Genomic DNA, 16,717 nt, shown 5'->3' on the forward strand with positions numbered 1-16,717 from the left:
TGTGGCGGTGTGTGTGTAAATTCACTAGGGAAGTCAAGAAAACAATCTATGACAACCCCTCAAAGCTGTTATTCATAGCTTAAACGCAAACCAATATATTGTCCAGACTAGAAAATGGCTGTCACACAGTGGTTGCATGAATTACTTCATGTTTGTGTCATCACAAAACTGTATATTGTGGGGTAGGCTTCTCATGTAATTTGATAAACTGGCTTGACTTCATATGACAGACAGTCTACATTTTCACCATACTAGATCAAACAAAAGCTATCTAGTTAAAATATTCTTGCTGACCTAATTTCCTTCATCACAGCAATGGCTAGCCAGCATTTTAACTTGTAGCTCGGAGTTGAAGTTGAACTTCCCTCCTTGAATGACAATGGTTTTCCTTATTAGGTTGCATATATTTCTATTCAAAGTTTTTATGTAAATTTTATGTTCATTATATCAAATTGTAGATTAAGGCCATTGGTAGCACCAGAAATGGATGACATGGCAAAATAAACCTCATGAATAAGCCTAACACACCCATTAGCACCCCAAAGAATAAGCCTAGCATGCCCATTAGCAAGCCTAAGAATAAGCCTACCATGCCCATTAGCAACCCCAAGAGTAAGCCTAGCACCTCCATTAGCACCCCAAGAATAAGGCTACCACGCCCATTAGCACCCCAAGAATTAGCCTGATATGCCCATTAGCACCCCTAAAAATAAGCCTAGCAAGCCCATTAGCACCCTCAAGAATTTGCCTAGCACGCAAAATAGCAGCTCCAAGAAGGATTCAGGAAAGCATTGGTGCGTGTCAGTTGAGCCGACGGCCATGCGTCTAATGATCGTTTGCAGATTGTGACTAGTCACTCTACTCTAAACCGGATAACGTGAGTGATCGGCTCCCCCAGTGATCTGCACCACTTGGCCTCGACCTAGTCCCATTTTAGATACTCCAATCAAAACTGCCTGGTGCCGCTGGTGATTAAGGCCCTTTTTCAACGCAACAACATCCAGGAAGCAACCCTGCATTGCAGGAATTACCTTTGTATAGAACTATTTTAAGATGTGATTAAGTTACTTATGAACATATCACCAATGCTTTTATGTTCAATATCAACATATCCCCAGTACCATAGTTCCTTAATGACTTACCATTTAGTTACTTCTTAAAGTAACTAAAATGTTATTGCAATTGCTATTATGTACTATTACATTCTGCTTAACGTAATCGATTTAAAATGTGAAACCCATTGCTATGAATGCCATATCAGGTTTACGTTTAAGGTTAACTTAGGGTTAGGTATCACAGTACTGGCGTTACGGTTAGGTAACGGTTAAGGTTAGGCATCACAGTACTGAGGTTAGGGTTAGGACGAAGGTTACGGTTCCACAAAACGACTGTCTAAACAACAGAATTGCCCAACAATTTTGTGTTTCTCAATGGCAATCATCATAGTGAAGGAACTGAACTTACACTCCACTTAAAGGAATTGAACTTACAACCGTATCTGGGAAAATCGGTTTATTGGAACACCGATCCACCATCCCTGACCACAGAAGCTGACAAACTTTCACGCTATTTTTTACCGCCCTTCTCATTTGTTGACAACGAACATAACATTTTACTCAGTAGGTGTATAGAAATGTAATTCCTGCAATGCAAGTGAGCCATTAAGTCTATACCAGAATTCTTATGTGCCAGAAGGAAAGCATTCTCTTGTCTTTTACGTTGATTTAGCTCATAAACGCCCAAGCCACCCAAGGAGTCACCAGAACGCAATGAGGCAAGGTGACAATATGCAATTAATAACCCCCCAAAACCCAGATGGTTCTGGCCTGTTGCACCACCCTCCACAAAAACGTTACTCTAATCCGCAAGCAGGATTCAAACCCTGGTCTTGCAATGACACAGCTAACTGACTGACTTTATTGCGGAACCATTTGAGGAATACCTGGCATATCCATCCACTCTTGGGCTTAGGGTATTTCCTAAATACTGCACAATTCTATATACTCCGCTGTAGTGCACTACGTCCAACAAGGGTGCTATAGTTGCACACTATATAAGGAATAGGATTCAATTTGGGACATTTTCATAGTCTTTCACGGTGAGGTACAATCATAAACTCTGTTACATCCTACCCAGTAGACACACATTATGGGATGTGATATGAGGAGAGAAAAGGCAGATGGGTATTGAGGGTTAAGTAAACATTCTTGTGATTTTAGTCTTGCTACAAGGTGTTTTCTGACAGTGACAAATGATCTACTTCTTCTCGCTACTTGAGGTTAAAGACTTTGATGTTAAATTAAACAACATCTCTCAGTTCTCGCCCTGTCTCTTTCCACGAGGAGGTGAGAGCATGAGTGTCCACACATTAGCTGTATGGTCTCCGTAGACCAGGTAGGGAAGTGGAGATGGCAGATAGCAGTACTGGGTCTTTACACTTCCATGTGTGTTGACAGACTAATTGGTGCTATTAGCATGTTTTTGTCATGAAGAAACAACATCTGCTTTGCCATACCCATCTATGGTTTTGCCCATTCCCACTGACTAGTCTCTTAGCAGTTTTTATACGCCATAGAAATGTAACTTATAGAACAGTTTACTAGAGCAGGTAGACCCCAATTTTTTCCTGGTCATTGCTGGAAATCAGAAACATACTTCCGTGGTAAAATAAGGTAAAATTGTGGGGGGAGGGGTTACTGAGTGTACATACAATTGAGTGTAGTATTAATAATATCCTGGTTAATTATCCATTCTAGTCATTCTATATCTGTGCAATATTTAGATTTGATTTGACACTATGTGCGTTGAGCAGGGACAGATAGGCCCCAGACTAGCTGGCTGCATATTCTGTGGTGCCTGTCCTCTATCCCCTGAAACCAACCGTTAATTTGACCAATGTGATTCAGTTGGCTGGGTCTGGAGACGCAGCGATTAAATATGTGTAGGTCACCACCAGGGGTGAAAGCAATTACTTGGCAAAAAATACAGAGGGATAGAATATGGCGGGCTGGGTGAAGCAAAAGGAACATCCTGCTTACTTACTTTATTCCTATCTTTCTCTCCACGAAGCTAACTGTGCCACTGAAATTAGTGGGTCAGTGAGGGCCAGATAACCAAGGTCAGGGTGGAGAGGGAGGGAAATAGAGATGGATGTAGATGGTGCAGAGACAATGGGGGGGGGCGGGGGGCGGAGAGAGGGGCTTTAGACCTTTATTCTGGTGCAGCCACACTCAGACTGATTTAAGCTGGGAATAGATAGACATCACACTTGGCGACCACTTTAACACTTGATTCGTGCCCCTGCCCCCTCCCACCCCCCTACCCCTGCCTACCGCTGCCCCTTCATCCCTTCAGAATCCCTCGCAATGTCCTGTGTTATGGTTCGGGGTAGATGTGTTTATGATCATTGTTTCCATTGTTTTCATTATTGTGAGGGTGGTTTTTTAAAAAGCACTGGAGGGGCAGAGCACCTGATTGACCAGAGAGTGGATGTTTAATTAAGTCAATTACTGGTTTTAATTGAAGGACCTAAATGGTTTTCATATGAATATGAACCTTTATCTTCCATTTGGATTTTATGTAGATGAACACATTACTTTAATGGTGGCCGTTTATGGAGCAAGGGGGAGAAGAGGGAGGGTTAGAAGGATGGATAAAAGAGGGAGATGGGAAGTCTCCCCCTTTAAAATGCATGCAACAGCCAGATGGCTGTCTCTTCTTGCATGAGATTAAAATATGTTTCTAATTCACAGCGTTGCTTCCTGGGTAAATTAATATTTCAGGCTGAATCATTTCCGTTTTAGTGGAGGGAGCGGGAGGGGAAAATAACCAATAAGGCACTTTCTTTTGTTTGGGAATGGTAGGACAGATCCCAGTACCAGATTGTGGCAGCGCAGGTACAGCCAAGGTGGTGGTTAGCGCTGTTTAGCGATTCTTGAAAAGCGGTCGATGCTAATTGACTGCTCGGGGAAGCAAAAAATATAATGACTCATTATTAGTCATGAATGGGGATGTGAGAGGGAACGCGGCACCCGCTGTAATTGCAGTCATGATAAAGAGGCATTGATTAACAAAAAGAACAATGATGTAAAAATTTACAACATAATGTTTGCCTCTGATTGTGCTTCTTATAAGTTCATTAGTCCAATGCTCGTGAGAGTCCGCAGCGACACAACACAGTAACACAACGCAGCGACACAACACAGTTACAGAACACAGCTGCACAACACATACACAACATGGTTACAGAATTCAACAACACAGCTACAAAATACGGATACACAACACAGCTACATAAAACAGGTACTCAGCACGGGACATTTCTCTTTCAGTTTTCTCTCTCGGAAAAGGGGACATCTCTGTATAAATTAATATGAAATAAAAATGTAAATAAATTATGCATGTGTTAATTATATCCCATCCAGAAATGAATGTATTCTGGAAAATAGTCTGAAGAGCAAATCGTAATGTGTTCTAAAAAGACATCTGGGCTGCTATATTATTTGCTTAAGCCTGTCTCAAGTGCAACTACATTTTAAATAGTTTTTAAACCAAGACAACACCAGCATAGTTTTGTAGTTCACCTTTGTTATAGGCCAATCTCACCACAACATTTTAAGTACAAATGCAGGCCAGATTAGTCCAGGTACTTGTCTTTTCTATGTAATGATTCGGACTGTATTAGTCTGGGTACCTCTCTTTTCTATATAATGATTCAGACTGTATTAGTTTAGGCACTCATGATGTCTAAGTCATGACTCAGACAATTAGTCTAGGTACCAGTCTTTTCTAAGTAATGATTCAGACTGTATTAGTCTAGGTACCAGTCTTTTCTAAGTAATGATTCAGACTGTATTAGTCTAGGTACCAGTCTTTTCTAAGTAATGATTCAGACTGTATTAGTCTAGGTACCAGTCTTTTCTAAGTAATGATTCAGACTGTATTAGTCTAGGTACCAGTCTTTTCTAAGTAATGATTCAGACTGTATTAGTCTAGGTACCAGTCTTTTCTAAGTAATGATTCAGACTGTATTAGTCTAGGTACCAGTCTTTTCTAAGTAATGATTCAGACTGTATTAGTCTAGGTACCAATCTTTTCTAAGTAATGATTCAGACTGTATTAGTCTAGGTACCAGTCTTTTCTAAGTAATGATTCAGACTGTATTAGTCTAGGTACCAGTCTTTTCTAAGTAATGATTCAGACTGTATTAGTCTAGATACCAGTCATCTCTAAGTAATGATTCAGACTGTATTAGTCTAGGTACCAGTCATTTCTAAGTAATGATTCAGACTGTATTAGTCTGGGTACCAGTTTCTTTTCTAAGTAACAATGAGGACAAAATGAGTCTGGGTGACAATAAATGTAAGTGACAATGCAGACCTGATTAGTCTGGCTACCAGTCTCTAACATTCCACTGAAATGATATACAGGGAGGGAAATATTAGTTACAGACCCTGGTACCCAGACCACAACAGGATTAGAGCTTTAATGATTATGTGTCACTTGTGGATCTTCCTAAACAAACCCCTGAGGTGATTGCCCTTGTCCACAGTCCTTAGGTAAAGAAAAGCACACCTGCAAGCACAATCCCTCTAGAAGTGCATTAGCCCCGGTGTCACTGGTGAATATATGAATGATAATGTTTGGTCCTCTGTAATGACTGATAATGTGCTGACCTTTGTTTAGTGTTTGTGTGTGTGTGTGTGTGTGTGAGTGTGTGTGCGCGTGCGCGAGTACGTGTGCGTGCATCTGTGTGTATGTAACCATTTGGTCCCTATCTAGTCACGTCCATTGGCCAGATAATGATCAGATTGTCTCTGTCTGTCACTAATTCCCCTCTTCCCTCACCTCTTCTTTGTCCTTTTTTCCCTCCCTTTGTTCCGTTTCCTTCTGCTCTCCTCTCTACTACTCTCCCCGTCTTCTACCCTGCAGATGGAATGTCCTAGGACTGCAGGGGGCGTTGTTGAGTCACTTTGTTGAGCCAGTGTATCTCCACAGCCTGACTGTGGGTAGCCTGATGCACCCAGGACACTTCAAAAGGGTGATGAGTCATAGACTGGAGCGCCTCGGACCGCTGCCCACCACCTACAGGCGAAACCAGCCCCTACTCAGCGGTAAGAAAGAGACAGATGAACGCAATGTCTGACTGATTGGCTGACTGATTGACTGAGTGACTGACTGGCAGGCTGGCTAACTCACTCACTCACTGACTTGCTGGCTGACTGGGTGACTGGCTGGTTGACTGAGTGGCTGGCTGACTGGCTAGCTAACTCAATCACTCACTGATTGGCTGTCGGACTCACGCACTCACTGATTGGCCGGCTGACTAACAGAATAAGCGGACGAATGGGCAGACTTCATTATTGAATGCTACTCATAGATGCTAATATAAACATGATCCTCAATTCAATTGAATGCAACACAGATATAATGTTTTAATAATTTGGAATTTTGTGTGCTACTCACCATCTGTATTCACTACACTAAAGGAGGTAGTGTAGTGTCCATTATTTTTAAAGGTCACTCTCCCATGGTAAAGAGCCCCAGTGCTGTAGAACTCTGGGTAATTAGGTTTCATAAGGATACAGCTCAATCATCATCAGCTTTGCGGATTGCACACAAGGTTCTAAAGTGATGACGGCCCCAATTCATTTTTCACTGAACCACCAGGAGAAGCCCACAGTGGTGTAGAGGCATTCTGTGAAGATGTTTTTCTTTAGTTTTGAAGTTCATTTTCTTCCAATTCGAAGTATTAAGTTGCGTACTGAAGCCACCTAGACATGGATGTCGAATACGTCTTCATAGGGGAATTGGTTTTTCTGCTCGACATGTGAATGCTTTTGCTCAAAGGTTGACAGAAATGCTTTGAGAAATGTTTCCCTTTCATTTTGTCACTGTTGATTAAGTACAGAATACCTGACCTTTACCTTCGGACAAGTCCAACTTTAAAGTTGTGGAAGCCACAGACATCTGCCACAAACGTTCTTGCTTGTCTCTTACTGATGTCCTTCTCTTGGTGTGTGTGTGTGTGTGTGTGTGTGTGTAGGATTTTTGCTGTATGGTCTTCTCCCCTGGTCCAGCCTTGAAGTAGAGGAGCCAGAAGGGCCGGGGGACTGAAAAGAAGGGGAGGGAGAGGGGAGGAGAAGCAGGAGGGGAGTCAATAGAGAGATGGCCCTACTCCAAATCAATGTAATCACAGTCCTTATCAGACGGCCATTCATTGTGAAGGGATGAGGAGGAGGGGAGTGAGCGAAAGGGGGGCTCAGAAGAGAGGAAGAAAGGCATAGAGAGAGAGGGACAGTCGGTGTGCATCACTCCCAGGTACCACCTCCTTCCACCTCAGCTTTTCATTCCTCCTGTCGTGATGAGATCCTCCACCATTGTGTCTGGGCCTCGTGTTCAGGGAAATGGCTGGGTTATTTTAAGTCCTGTCATATGAAAGGCTCTGGCTGGGACGGAGTTCCCCAGGAGCTCAACACCTCTCTTATCACTGCCAACCAAATGACTCCACCTGCTGCAAAGAGCAGAGGGGGCTAAACACATCAATGAGGTTGTCCTTTACAAAGTCACCTAGATTTAACCCAATGAGAGGGTTCCCCACTAAAGACACTGTCCGAACTTACCATTGCTATTAGAGGGCATTTACATTGCGTCCCATAATGCTCTGCCTGTCCTGCATTTTCCCTCATATTTGAGACTTTTCAAAACCATGTGTTGTTGGAAGTGGAATGGTCTAATGAATTGTTGTTTGCTCCACATTCACAGTCTGAAGTTGCAATTTGTTATGGATCAGCTGGCCCCGATCCCATTTTATTATTAGATTCAGCAGTGTCCACTAAACACTCACTCTACATGTCATGGATGATACTAAGGAGTAGCTACAGGAAGGCTTTTTGAAATAATTGTAGAGGCTATGAAAAAAGAAACTGTGTGAGTATTTTAAAATGTTTCAGTAATTATAGTTGTTATACATCACATTCATTCAGTGATGTGAATTGGTCTCCTTCGTGAGCTACCTGCCGAGCCTTCGCTAAAATAGAAGACTGATCAAGACTTCACTAAGGAAATATCAAATTGGCTATTACAGAGACACAGGAGTCAAGTCAATTGAATGAATCAAATGAAGCATGAATGGAAGGCCATGTGAGAATGGAGACGGGCGAATGAAAAAGAGAAAGTGTAAGAGAAAGACGGGAGGAGCGATAGACTGACAGATGGGGAAAGAGGGGTTTAGAGAGAGAGAGAGAGATATGCATCTCTACAAGAAAGAGGAGCGACAGTAATAAGAGACTGGGGGATTGTTATGTCTGCAGGTAATTCATCCCAGCTCTGAGACACCATAGAACAGAAGGAAAAGAGGAGTGAAAGACCGGATGGTGAAAGGAAGAACACTGGTGGAGACTTCAACACAGACAGACGATCACTGAGAAAAGACGTGTTTAACGGGTTGTGCGCTATCATATTGTGTTCTATTGTCTTCTGACAGGGCATTTATGAGACACAATCAATCTAACTACTAACTACTGCTTATAATCAATAAGATGTTAATGATACGTGACTGAATCATACTACCAAATGAATACGAGACTAGGCCAGACAAGACTTTTATGATTTGTTGCCCTGTCTCAGGATTAACAGTTCTACTTTTGCCTCCTTTTCTATGTCCACCAGTGAAGTGCCGTGATGTATCGTAATAAGCGTTGATGTTTGACATTGCTGCTGCGGTTCTTAAAAGGTGTTTTGGAGGGTGTTGGGTCTTTTTGTTTTGGAGCTGTTCTTAGCAGGGGTGCTCATTCCACATGTCCACAGAGGAATGGTTGTCACTTCATGTGTTCTGTAACACCGGGTGGTTCATTCACGGAGCCTGGTGGCTGCGTCTCCTCCATCAAACCTCCTCCTCCTGCATGCATCTCCTCTCTAACTCTCCTCAACTCTGCCCTCTCCTCCGCGTCTTGTGTTTATCGCAGAGGTAGCAGAGCCTCAAACGCCCACGTTACATTAGCCTCGCCAACACATTTTCCCAGTTTAATGAAAAGCATAGTGCTCGCATGCTTGATTGATCCTCTCTATCTTTCTTTTTCTGGTTTTCTTTTTTCTTTTATCTTTCTTCCTCCCTCCTCTCTACTCCCCCCCTTCTCCTCTCTCTCTCTCTTTCCCCAGTGTCTCTCTCAACCTCTATCTGTCACTATCTCTTTACCTCTTCCTATCAACCCCTCCTTCACTGACTCTCCCCCCAGTGTTTCTAACTGCTGTCTAAGGAGAGAGGCTGGTGTATAAACAGCTTGGAGTTACAGAGCCAGGTTGACTAAGCCTTTGCATCACTGCAAACTTTTCATCTGTTCTTTGCTAGAGGGAGTTAACTGCAGAAAAAAGTGAAAACTGAAAAGGCAAATTGAAGGAAGCATATGAAGTTCAGCTTCAGGTGAAACAAAAAATACAGTAATTTCATGGTTCAGCTAAAATTTTTATTCTTTGGAACAACACATTTCAAATGTTGCATTAATCCCAAAGGTTGCAAATGCATTGTCTTTGGAAAGTACACAGGCCCCTTTACTTTCTCCACATTTTGTTATGCAATAGACTTCATTTATAATGAACTAATTCTTTTTTTTACATCAATCTACACACAATACCCTAAAATTACAATGCAAAAACACATTAGAAAATGTTGCCAATTTGTTGACAGAAACAAAATCTGAAATATCTCTCTGTCAGATTTGATGGGGAGCGTTGTGAGGCTTGAGGTCTCCCCACAGATGTTCAGTAGGGTTCATGATACACCATATCCAGAAGTCATTCCAGTGTTATCTTGGCTGTGTGCTTCAAGTGGTTGTTGTGCTGAAAGATGGATTTTTGCCCCAGTCTGATGTCCTGTCCTCTCTGGATCAGGTTTTCTTCAAGGACCTCTCTATATTTTGCTATGTACATCCTTCCCTCTATCATGGCCAGTCTTTCAGTCACTGCTGCTGAGAAGCATCCCCATAACATGATGCTCCCACCACCATGCGTCACTGTAGGGAGGTATGAGCCAGATGATGAGCGGTAACTTGTTTTCGCCAGACGTATTCAGGCCTAACTGTGAGATTCACTAGATCAGATTTTTTTTTTACCTCATGCTTTGAGAGCCATTTAGGCGGCATGTCATATAGTCACACATTGCCAGACTTTGGGTAACAATGCAAAGGTCTGGCAACAATCCTAGCTTTTCATACATATTCATAAATTGAGAAGGGAGCGTGTTCTGGTGAGTGTTCTCTTCAGATGTATGTAGTGTGCTAATGCAAAATTAAGCACAATGACATCACAAGCGGAAAGGCATGGATTTCACTTTCTTCTATGTGTTTAATTTTAAAATACCTTCGCCTGTGTGCAAATGTTTATACAAATTTGTACTCATCTACAATGTAGCCATTCAAAGATTGTGGAGGTTACCACCTGGCTTGAGAGATTTCATATCATACGTAATTTAGGAGTGGCTGTCTAGCCATTTTAAAATGAGAGACTGATTGACAGAGTGCAGCAGAGATGGTTTTCCTTCTGGCAGGTTCTCTCATCTCTGCAGAGAACCTCTGAAACTCAGTTAAAGTGGCAATTCTGTTCCGTCTCTGTTGTGATTAATCAGTCACTTTAAATGATGGCAGGTGTGTAATGACTTATATTTAACATGAGTTTGAATGTGATTGGCTAATTCCTGGTTGCATTTGTTTATGCAAACTTCAGCAAAGCCTGGCACTTATGCAACCAGGTTATTGTAAGGTTTTTTATTTTTCATTTTTCCCCCCGCAAAGATTTCAGTTTGTTTTTCAATTGAATTGTTCACATTATAAGTCACATTAAAAGTGGAAAAAGTTCTGACATGATTTATCTTTGTCTCATTCTTTTACATCACAAAAACCTGGCATTTTAACAGGGGTGTGTAGACTTTTTATATCCACTGTATAGGCCTTTCCAAATCATGTCCAATCACGTTCTACAGACATCTCAATAATAAAATACAGACACAGGAACAGAGCTCAATTGTCTGAATACTTATAGACAAACTTATTTTCACTATTTGTCATTATGGGGCGTTGCGTGTAAATTGAAGTCACAAAAATGTATATTTCTTCAACTATAAAATGAGTAATTAACAAAACAAAATGTAGAAAAAATGAATGGGTCTGAATACCTTCCGAAGGCACAGTACTGTATGTCCCTTCACTTCAAGACTCCTATCAGCTAAAACAATCCCACACATCCTGTCTCTTGGTGTCCTTGCAGGTCTTAGCGTCAGCAGTGAGTGTCGTCAGCCAGGGAAGTCTCCGTGTGTCAGCGTGAACTGGACGTTTGGGGACGGTCAGCTGGAGGTGGTCAACACGGCCACAGGGCGGCGGAGGGACTCAGGGACGCCGTCCAGGCTCTGCAAGCATGCCCTGTTCACACGCTGGGTGAGGCTGTACCGCAAGGTGTGTTCTGCTGGAGGAAACACGCACACATTATGCACCGTAATGAATTCATAGAATAACAATATTCTTTAATTCCAGGGCTTTAATGGGTATTCAAGTGAATAGTGTGGAACCACTTGAAGTCTGTGTGTCCAGCAACTGTGGCGGCAGTACTCTACAGGAGCACACTCTCACTCCACACAATAGCAGCCTATTCTTTTAGAACAAACACAAAGCACTGTTTAATTTCCCTTCTGAAAATGTATGTAACAGATATTGCCTGAAACACCCAAATGGTGGCAGTTAAATTATAATAACTATAAAACCGTAATGATTTGGAGAAGCACTTGAGGAGCGCCTTGGTTGGAAAGTGCAGTAAGGCATGCAACAGCAGACACAGTAACCTCCAAAGCAACTTTGTGACTGTGTCTCCGTCCCCCTCCTCTCTCCCAGTCTAGCGGCTGCTGCTCTTTTCATTCTGCCTGCGCAACAAAGGAAATGCACAAAAGCACAGGGAATGTTCAATTGCTTGTGAAATTTAAATGGGGAGATTACACAGCTGTTGAAGTTTCCCGTTTGTGCCGGCTCATTCGTTTTGTTTTGCTCTCTCCCTCACCCTAATACTTTACCCCTCTCTCTCTCCCTCACCCTAATACTCTACCTCTCTCTCTCCCTCACCCTAATACTTTACCTCTCTCTCTCTCCCTCACCCTAATACTTTACCTCTCTCTCTCCCTCACCCTAATACTTTACCCCCTTCTCACTCTCTTGCCCTCTCACCCTGACACTTTACCCCTCTCTCTCTTTCTCTCTCTCTCCTTTCTTTTCCTCGCCCTCCTTTGTCTTCCTCTCTTCTCTCTCCAGTTTAGTATCCATGCTTCGGGGCCCATGGAGCAGCCACTGGTTTACTGTGAGGCCAAGATGGCTGCCGGCTCCTACCAGACTGTCAAACAGCAGTGGTTCAGATCGCTACATGAGACAGGCCTGGGGACCTGGGTGAAGAAACCTCCGGAGCAGGAAAGCTTCCTGCTACAGGACTGAGACAGACCAGAGGTTGGACACGCGTTCTTCCGTCTTTTTGCGCGTGTGCGTAGTAGGAGCATGAGGCAGCTGGACTTTGGTTTGCTCTAGAAGCCTCCATCACCTCCTCTACGAAAGCCACCTGTCTCAATGCTCGTTCGAGACCCACCGCATCCTAAAAGGAAAGGGCGGGTGAAAGAAAGAAAATGGCTTTGATTGGACCTCTCCTGCCGTATCCCTCCGACCCTCCAACCCCCCTCTCCGGTCCCTGGTTGTCACATCTGAGCCGGGGAAAATGCAGGAAAGAAGGCAGGATAACCTTGGTCTAAGTGAAAGGCAGCCGCTATCTTGTCATCAGCCATTTGGGGCAGCGGTGCCCCAGCAGAGCTCTAGCAGGACGTGGGACAGGGCCAGCCAATTACAAGGCTGTCACTGTGACGTGTGACGGACGGAAAGAGAGGGACCACAGAGTACAGCTCACCAATACATACGCAGACACCAAGAGACATCGTCGGCACACGCTTCTATCACACGTCGCTCACCTATTTCTCTCCTCTTTCACAGACATCTCTCTCATCTATATTCAACCCCACCCATTTTTCATCTGTCTCCTCCCATTTCTTCATCTCCTTACCTTTCAACCCCTTTTGGTCCAACTGATCCTCTATACCACCTTAAATCTTTTAGGGATTTCATTCTTTCTCCATCTTCTCTCGATTATTACATGTCACAAAACCAAGCTATAAGTTCTGACATGGGCACTACAGGTTAATACGACCTCCTCTTTAGTGACAAAAAGGGAATAAAAGAAAATGGAGGTGTTAGCGAAGAAAGGCAACATAACTGCTGCCATTAGTCCACACCTGGGTTTACCTTTCAGATATTAAACTACAGAAATCATAGCTGTTTTAGAATATCTCCCATTGTATAAAAGTGTTGGTATCCTTTTTACCTTTGTCCTTTCTCTTTTGAGGCCTCTCGCTGTAGCAAACGTGGAGCGTTTTTTTATTTGTTGCCACATATGCGTTGATAAAGGTTGATCAACTCAAAATGGAGGAGCTGTGAGCGTTGACTTTGCACAAATGTATTAAGGTTGTGACCATAGCTGGGCCCAGTTAATTAAAAACTTAACTTTGTTAACTGTTAATCCGATCACCAAAAAAGTTAACTTTGATAACCGTTAATTCGTTAAATTGTTGAAAATGTAATGAAGTCAGCAATTAAAGTTAACATAAAGTTTTATTATGGCAAAAACAAATTGGGGGTATTTTTAATTAGTTATCTTTTGAACTGTATGTGCTAGAAGCTGGCATTTTTTCCATTGGATTCCTGACTTCCTGAAATGACATTACATTCATTCTTTTCCACTGAAGTTGATGTTACCCCATTTTTGGAAGGTTTCGCCCCAGCATAACAATGAGTAGCCAATCCATTTCACAGGTACTAGAGAGACATTCTTTGTTGGACAAACACAAATGATGTTTACGACACACAAATAGTTGCTTGCAAGTAATACAAGGGCTCCCGAGTGTTTTTTCACTCTTGACTATATGAAGGCTCGAAACTAACGCGCAATCTTTCTGCAAAGAAATGCATTTTTGACTTTGAAAATAGCCTCTAGATATTCAGCACAGCAAGCACTGTATTTGTTCTCGTTCCCCACTCTGGACTGAAGCAAAAATTTGCTTAGACTCTAGAGGATTTTAAAAGTATTTTTATTAGGTTTTTGGGTTAGCGGACTTGAATTAACGGAAGTTAAATGTAACAGAAGTTAAATAGTCTGATAATGATGAATTAGTCTGAAACATTAAATCGTTAACAAAAATGTTTACTTCGTTGATTAACCGGTTAACAGTTTGGTGCCCGGCTCTGGTTGTGACCTAGTAGTGCTATAGTAGCTTTGCTGCCAGAGTTATTAGAGTTGTTACTTGAGTTATGGGAGGGACACAGAATAGACTGTTGTTCAACCTTTTAATGGGAGAATAACAATCAATACAACTCATCAAAATGCAGTTTGGTCTTTTGTTGCAGAGTGGTTAGCTCCCTGTTGAACCCAGTATGTAGCCCAGGTGCTGAAAAGTAGCTGCTCACCATCTCCCCAAGCCAGTCTCTAAAAGTCCAGAACTCTAGAACAAATTTCAACCGTAGAACACAGACGTGTCATTCTCTGCCATGTCTGCCGATGTTGACAGCCTAGGCTTTGTTCATTTCAAATGTCTCAGTTCAATCCTTGTTTAATTTTGCAATCAGTTACATTTTAGTATTACAAAATGTCATAACATTTGTTTATTTTTTTCCATGTGTGATGTCGAACATAGGATAAGGTCAGTAAATATACACACATTAACTTTGTGTTGTTTTAATCTTACCCTCACTAGGACTGATCAGGATGAGGTGGGGCTAGAGAAATTAAACACAGCAACAGCAACACCTAGTGGCCATGAGCATTACAACAGGCATTACATCTCAGTAATTCTGTACATCACTCTCCTCTTCTAGTGTGGAGATCATCTTTTGGGCAGGTAGGCTCACACACAGAGACACACACACTTTACACACATACATACCAACACTTTGATACTGTTCCAACCAGACAAAACCACTCATTAGCGTTTTCCACAGTAAAAATGTAACATTAGATGGCATGGGGCAGGTCTTTTGAAAACTGGATTCAATATACAAAGACAAAATATTTATAGAATGCCTCATTTAAATGTAAAAGTTACCTGAGATTGACGACATGTGCAGAGTTTACTGAGGTTGTGATCTAACAGTCTTAAAGGTCCATTCCGGTCACATGATAAAATCTGAAGCAGTAGAAGACAGAATAGCTAACATCCAATTCTAGCCTGTTTAAAGAGACAAAGTAGTGTATCCCCCTGCCCAAATTACCTGTGGCTAAACCTAATTTTGTTTGGGATTGTGATTAGTGGTCAAGTGTCTGAGACAGGATGCGATCCAGGCGCGAATCTAGGATTACAAGACACTCTAGGCTTAGCCCAGACCAAAGCTGTGTGGGGTAGGGTGTGCCCACAAAACAAAAAATAAACCTGGGGCTGAAGCTCAAGAAACCCAGGTCTAACGACGCCACTGGTGAGGATACTTTTTTTAAACCGTGTATTTGGAGGAGATTTATAGTTTCAATGCTGTGATCATGTGACCAGAGTCCACCTATAACAGTTAAATAACCTTTTAACTTAAGTTCAGTGATAGTCTGAATCCAACCCTAAGTTGTTTTAAAATCTTCTCCTATCCCTATTAGTTGAGTTAGATCAAGATATTGTTTTCTTTTATAAAGGACACCTGTGTATTTGTCCCAATTATAGATCAGTACACACACACACACACACACACATGCAGAGTACCAGTCAAAATTTGGGACACACTTTGACTGCTAGTGTGAAGTACATGTATGCCTACCACCACGAATTAATTCAAACTGTTTGTCATCCATACACTAGAAGTGTTGTCAAGAGTCTGGAAACTCAAAATGTACAAAGTTTACTCCATTACTGCTGTAGATGCAAATGTTGTTGGAAGCGTGTTTTTTTACCAGCTGCGTTTTATAGTCATTCAATTAGTGCAACATCCGTTTGTGGTTTCTCTCAAATATACTCCTTGTTAAAATCCCCTTGGAAAAAAAATTTATTTTGAGAGTTATTAACAGTATGGCACGGGTGAATGACAATATTGTATTAAATGAGTGTACATTTGTAAAAAATTGTAAAAAATAAAAATAAAAATAAGATATGGGATGATAAAAATTAAGATATGTCTAATTCAAATGTACATTGAAGTTATATTAATGCTGCTAAGGTTGTAAATTGCACTTCAGTAATACCTTAAAAGAAATTGAATGTTTGTATATGTGAATAAAAAATAAGAAAATCTGGTCATTTTATCCTTGTCTTGGTTATTTGTGATGATATAGCCTTGTCTGTAGAAAGAGAAAACCGTATGTCATAAAGCTGTGACTGGCAGTTACTTGCATTGTGTCCATTCCCTTCCTTCTATGCATTGAACTGAACACATCGTTACATCCACAGACATTAGACAGACAATTCCCGTCCCCTAAGGAAATACAATGGAAATTCCTCCAGCTACACTACAATAAACATCCTTATTGTCTGTTCCACTCCTTGGTCCTGGTGCCTGGTTCTGGCCTGAGTAATGGTCTTGGTGCCTGGTTGTGCCCTGGGTAATGCTCTGGGTAATGGTCCTGGTGCCTGGTTCTGGCCCGGGTAATGGTTCTGGTGCCTGGTTCTGGCCCGGGT

General features: G+C 42.0%; 1 protein-coding gene across 3 annotated transcripts in view; it reads left to right on the top strand.

The window, feature by feature from the left end:
- The window catches only part of adarb2 (adenosine deaminase RNA specific B2 (inactive)), a 174,171-nt gene extending 157,905 nt beyond the window's left edge, over nt 1–16,266 (top strand). For 2 of the 3 annotated variants that reach the window (XM_020041575.3, XM_020041577.3), the window contains exons 8-10: nt 5,932–6,113; nt 11,260–11,444; nt 12,288–16,266. In XM_020041575.3, coding sequence (XP_019897134.2) covers nt 5,932–6,113; nt 11,260–11,444; nt 12,288–12,464 — 544 coding nt within the window. In that variant the 3' untranslated portion in view covers nt 12,465–16,266. The remainder of the gene's footprint in view (nt 1–5,931; nt 6,114–11,259; nt 11,445–12,287) is intronic. The other variant, XM_020041576.3, reaches the window with a different exon arrangement.
- The last annotated feature ends 451 nt before the right edge of the window (nt 16,267–16,717 follow it).

Source organism: Esox lucius, chromosome 21, assembly GCF_011004845.1.
Source record: "Esox lucius isolate fEsoLuc1 chromosome 21, fEsoLuc1.pri, whole genome shotgun sequence".
Lineage (NCBI taxonomy): Eukaryota > Metazoa > Chordata > Actinopteri > Esociformes > Esocidae > Esox > Esox lucius.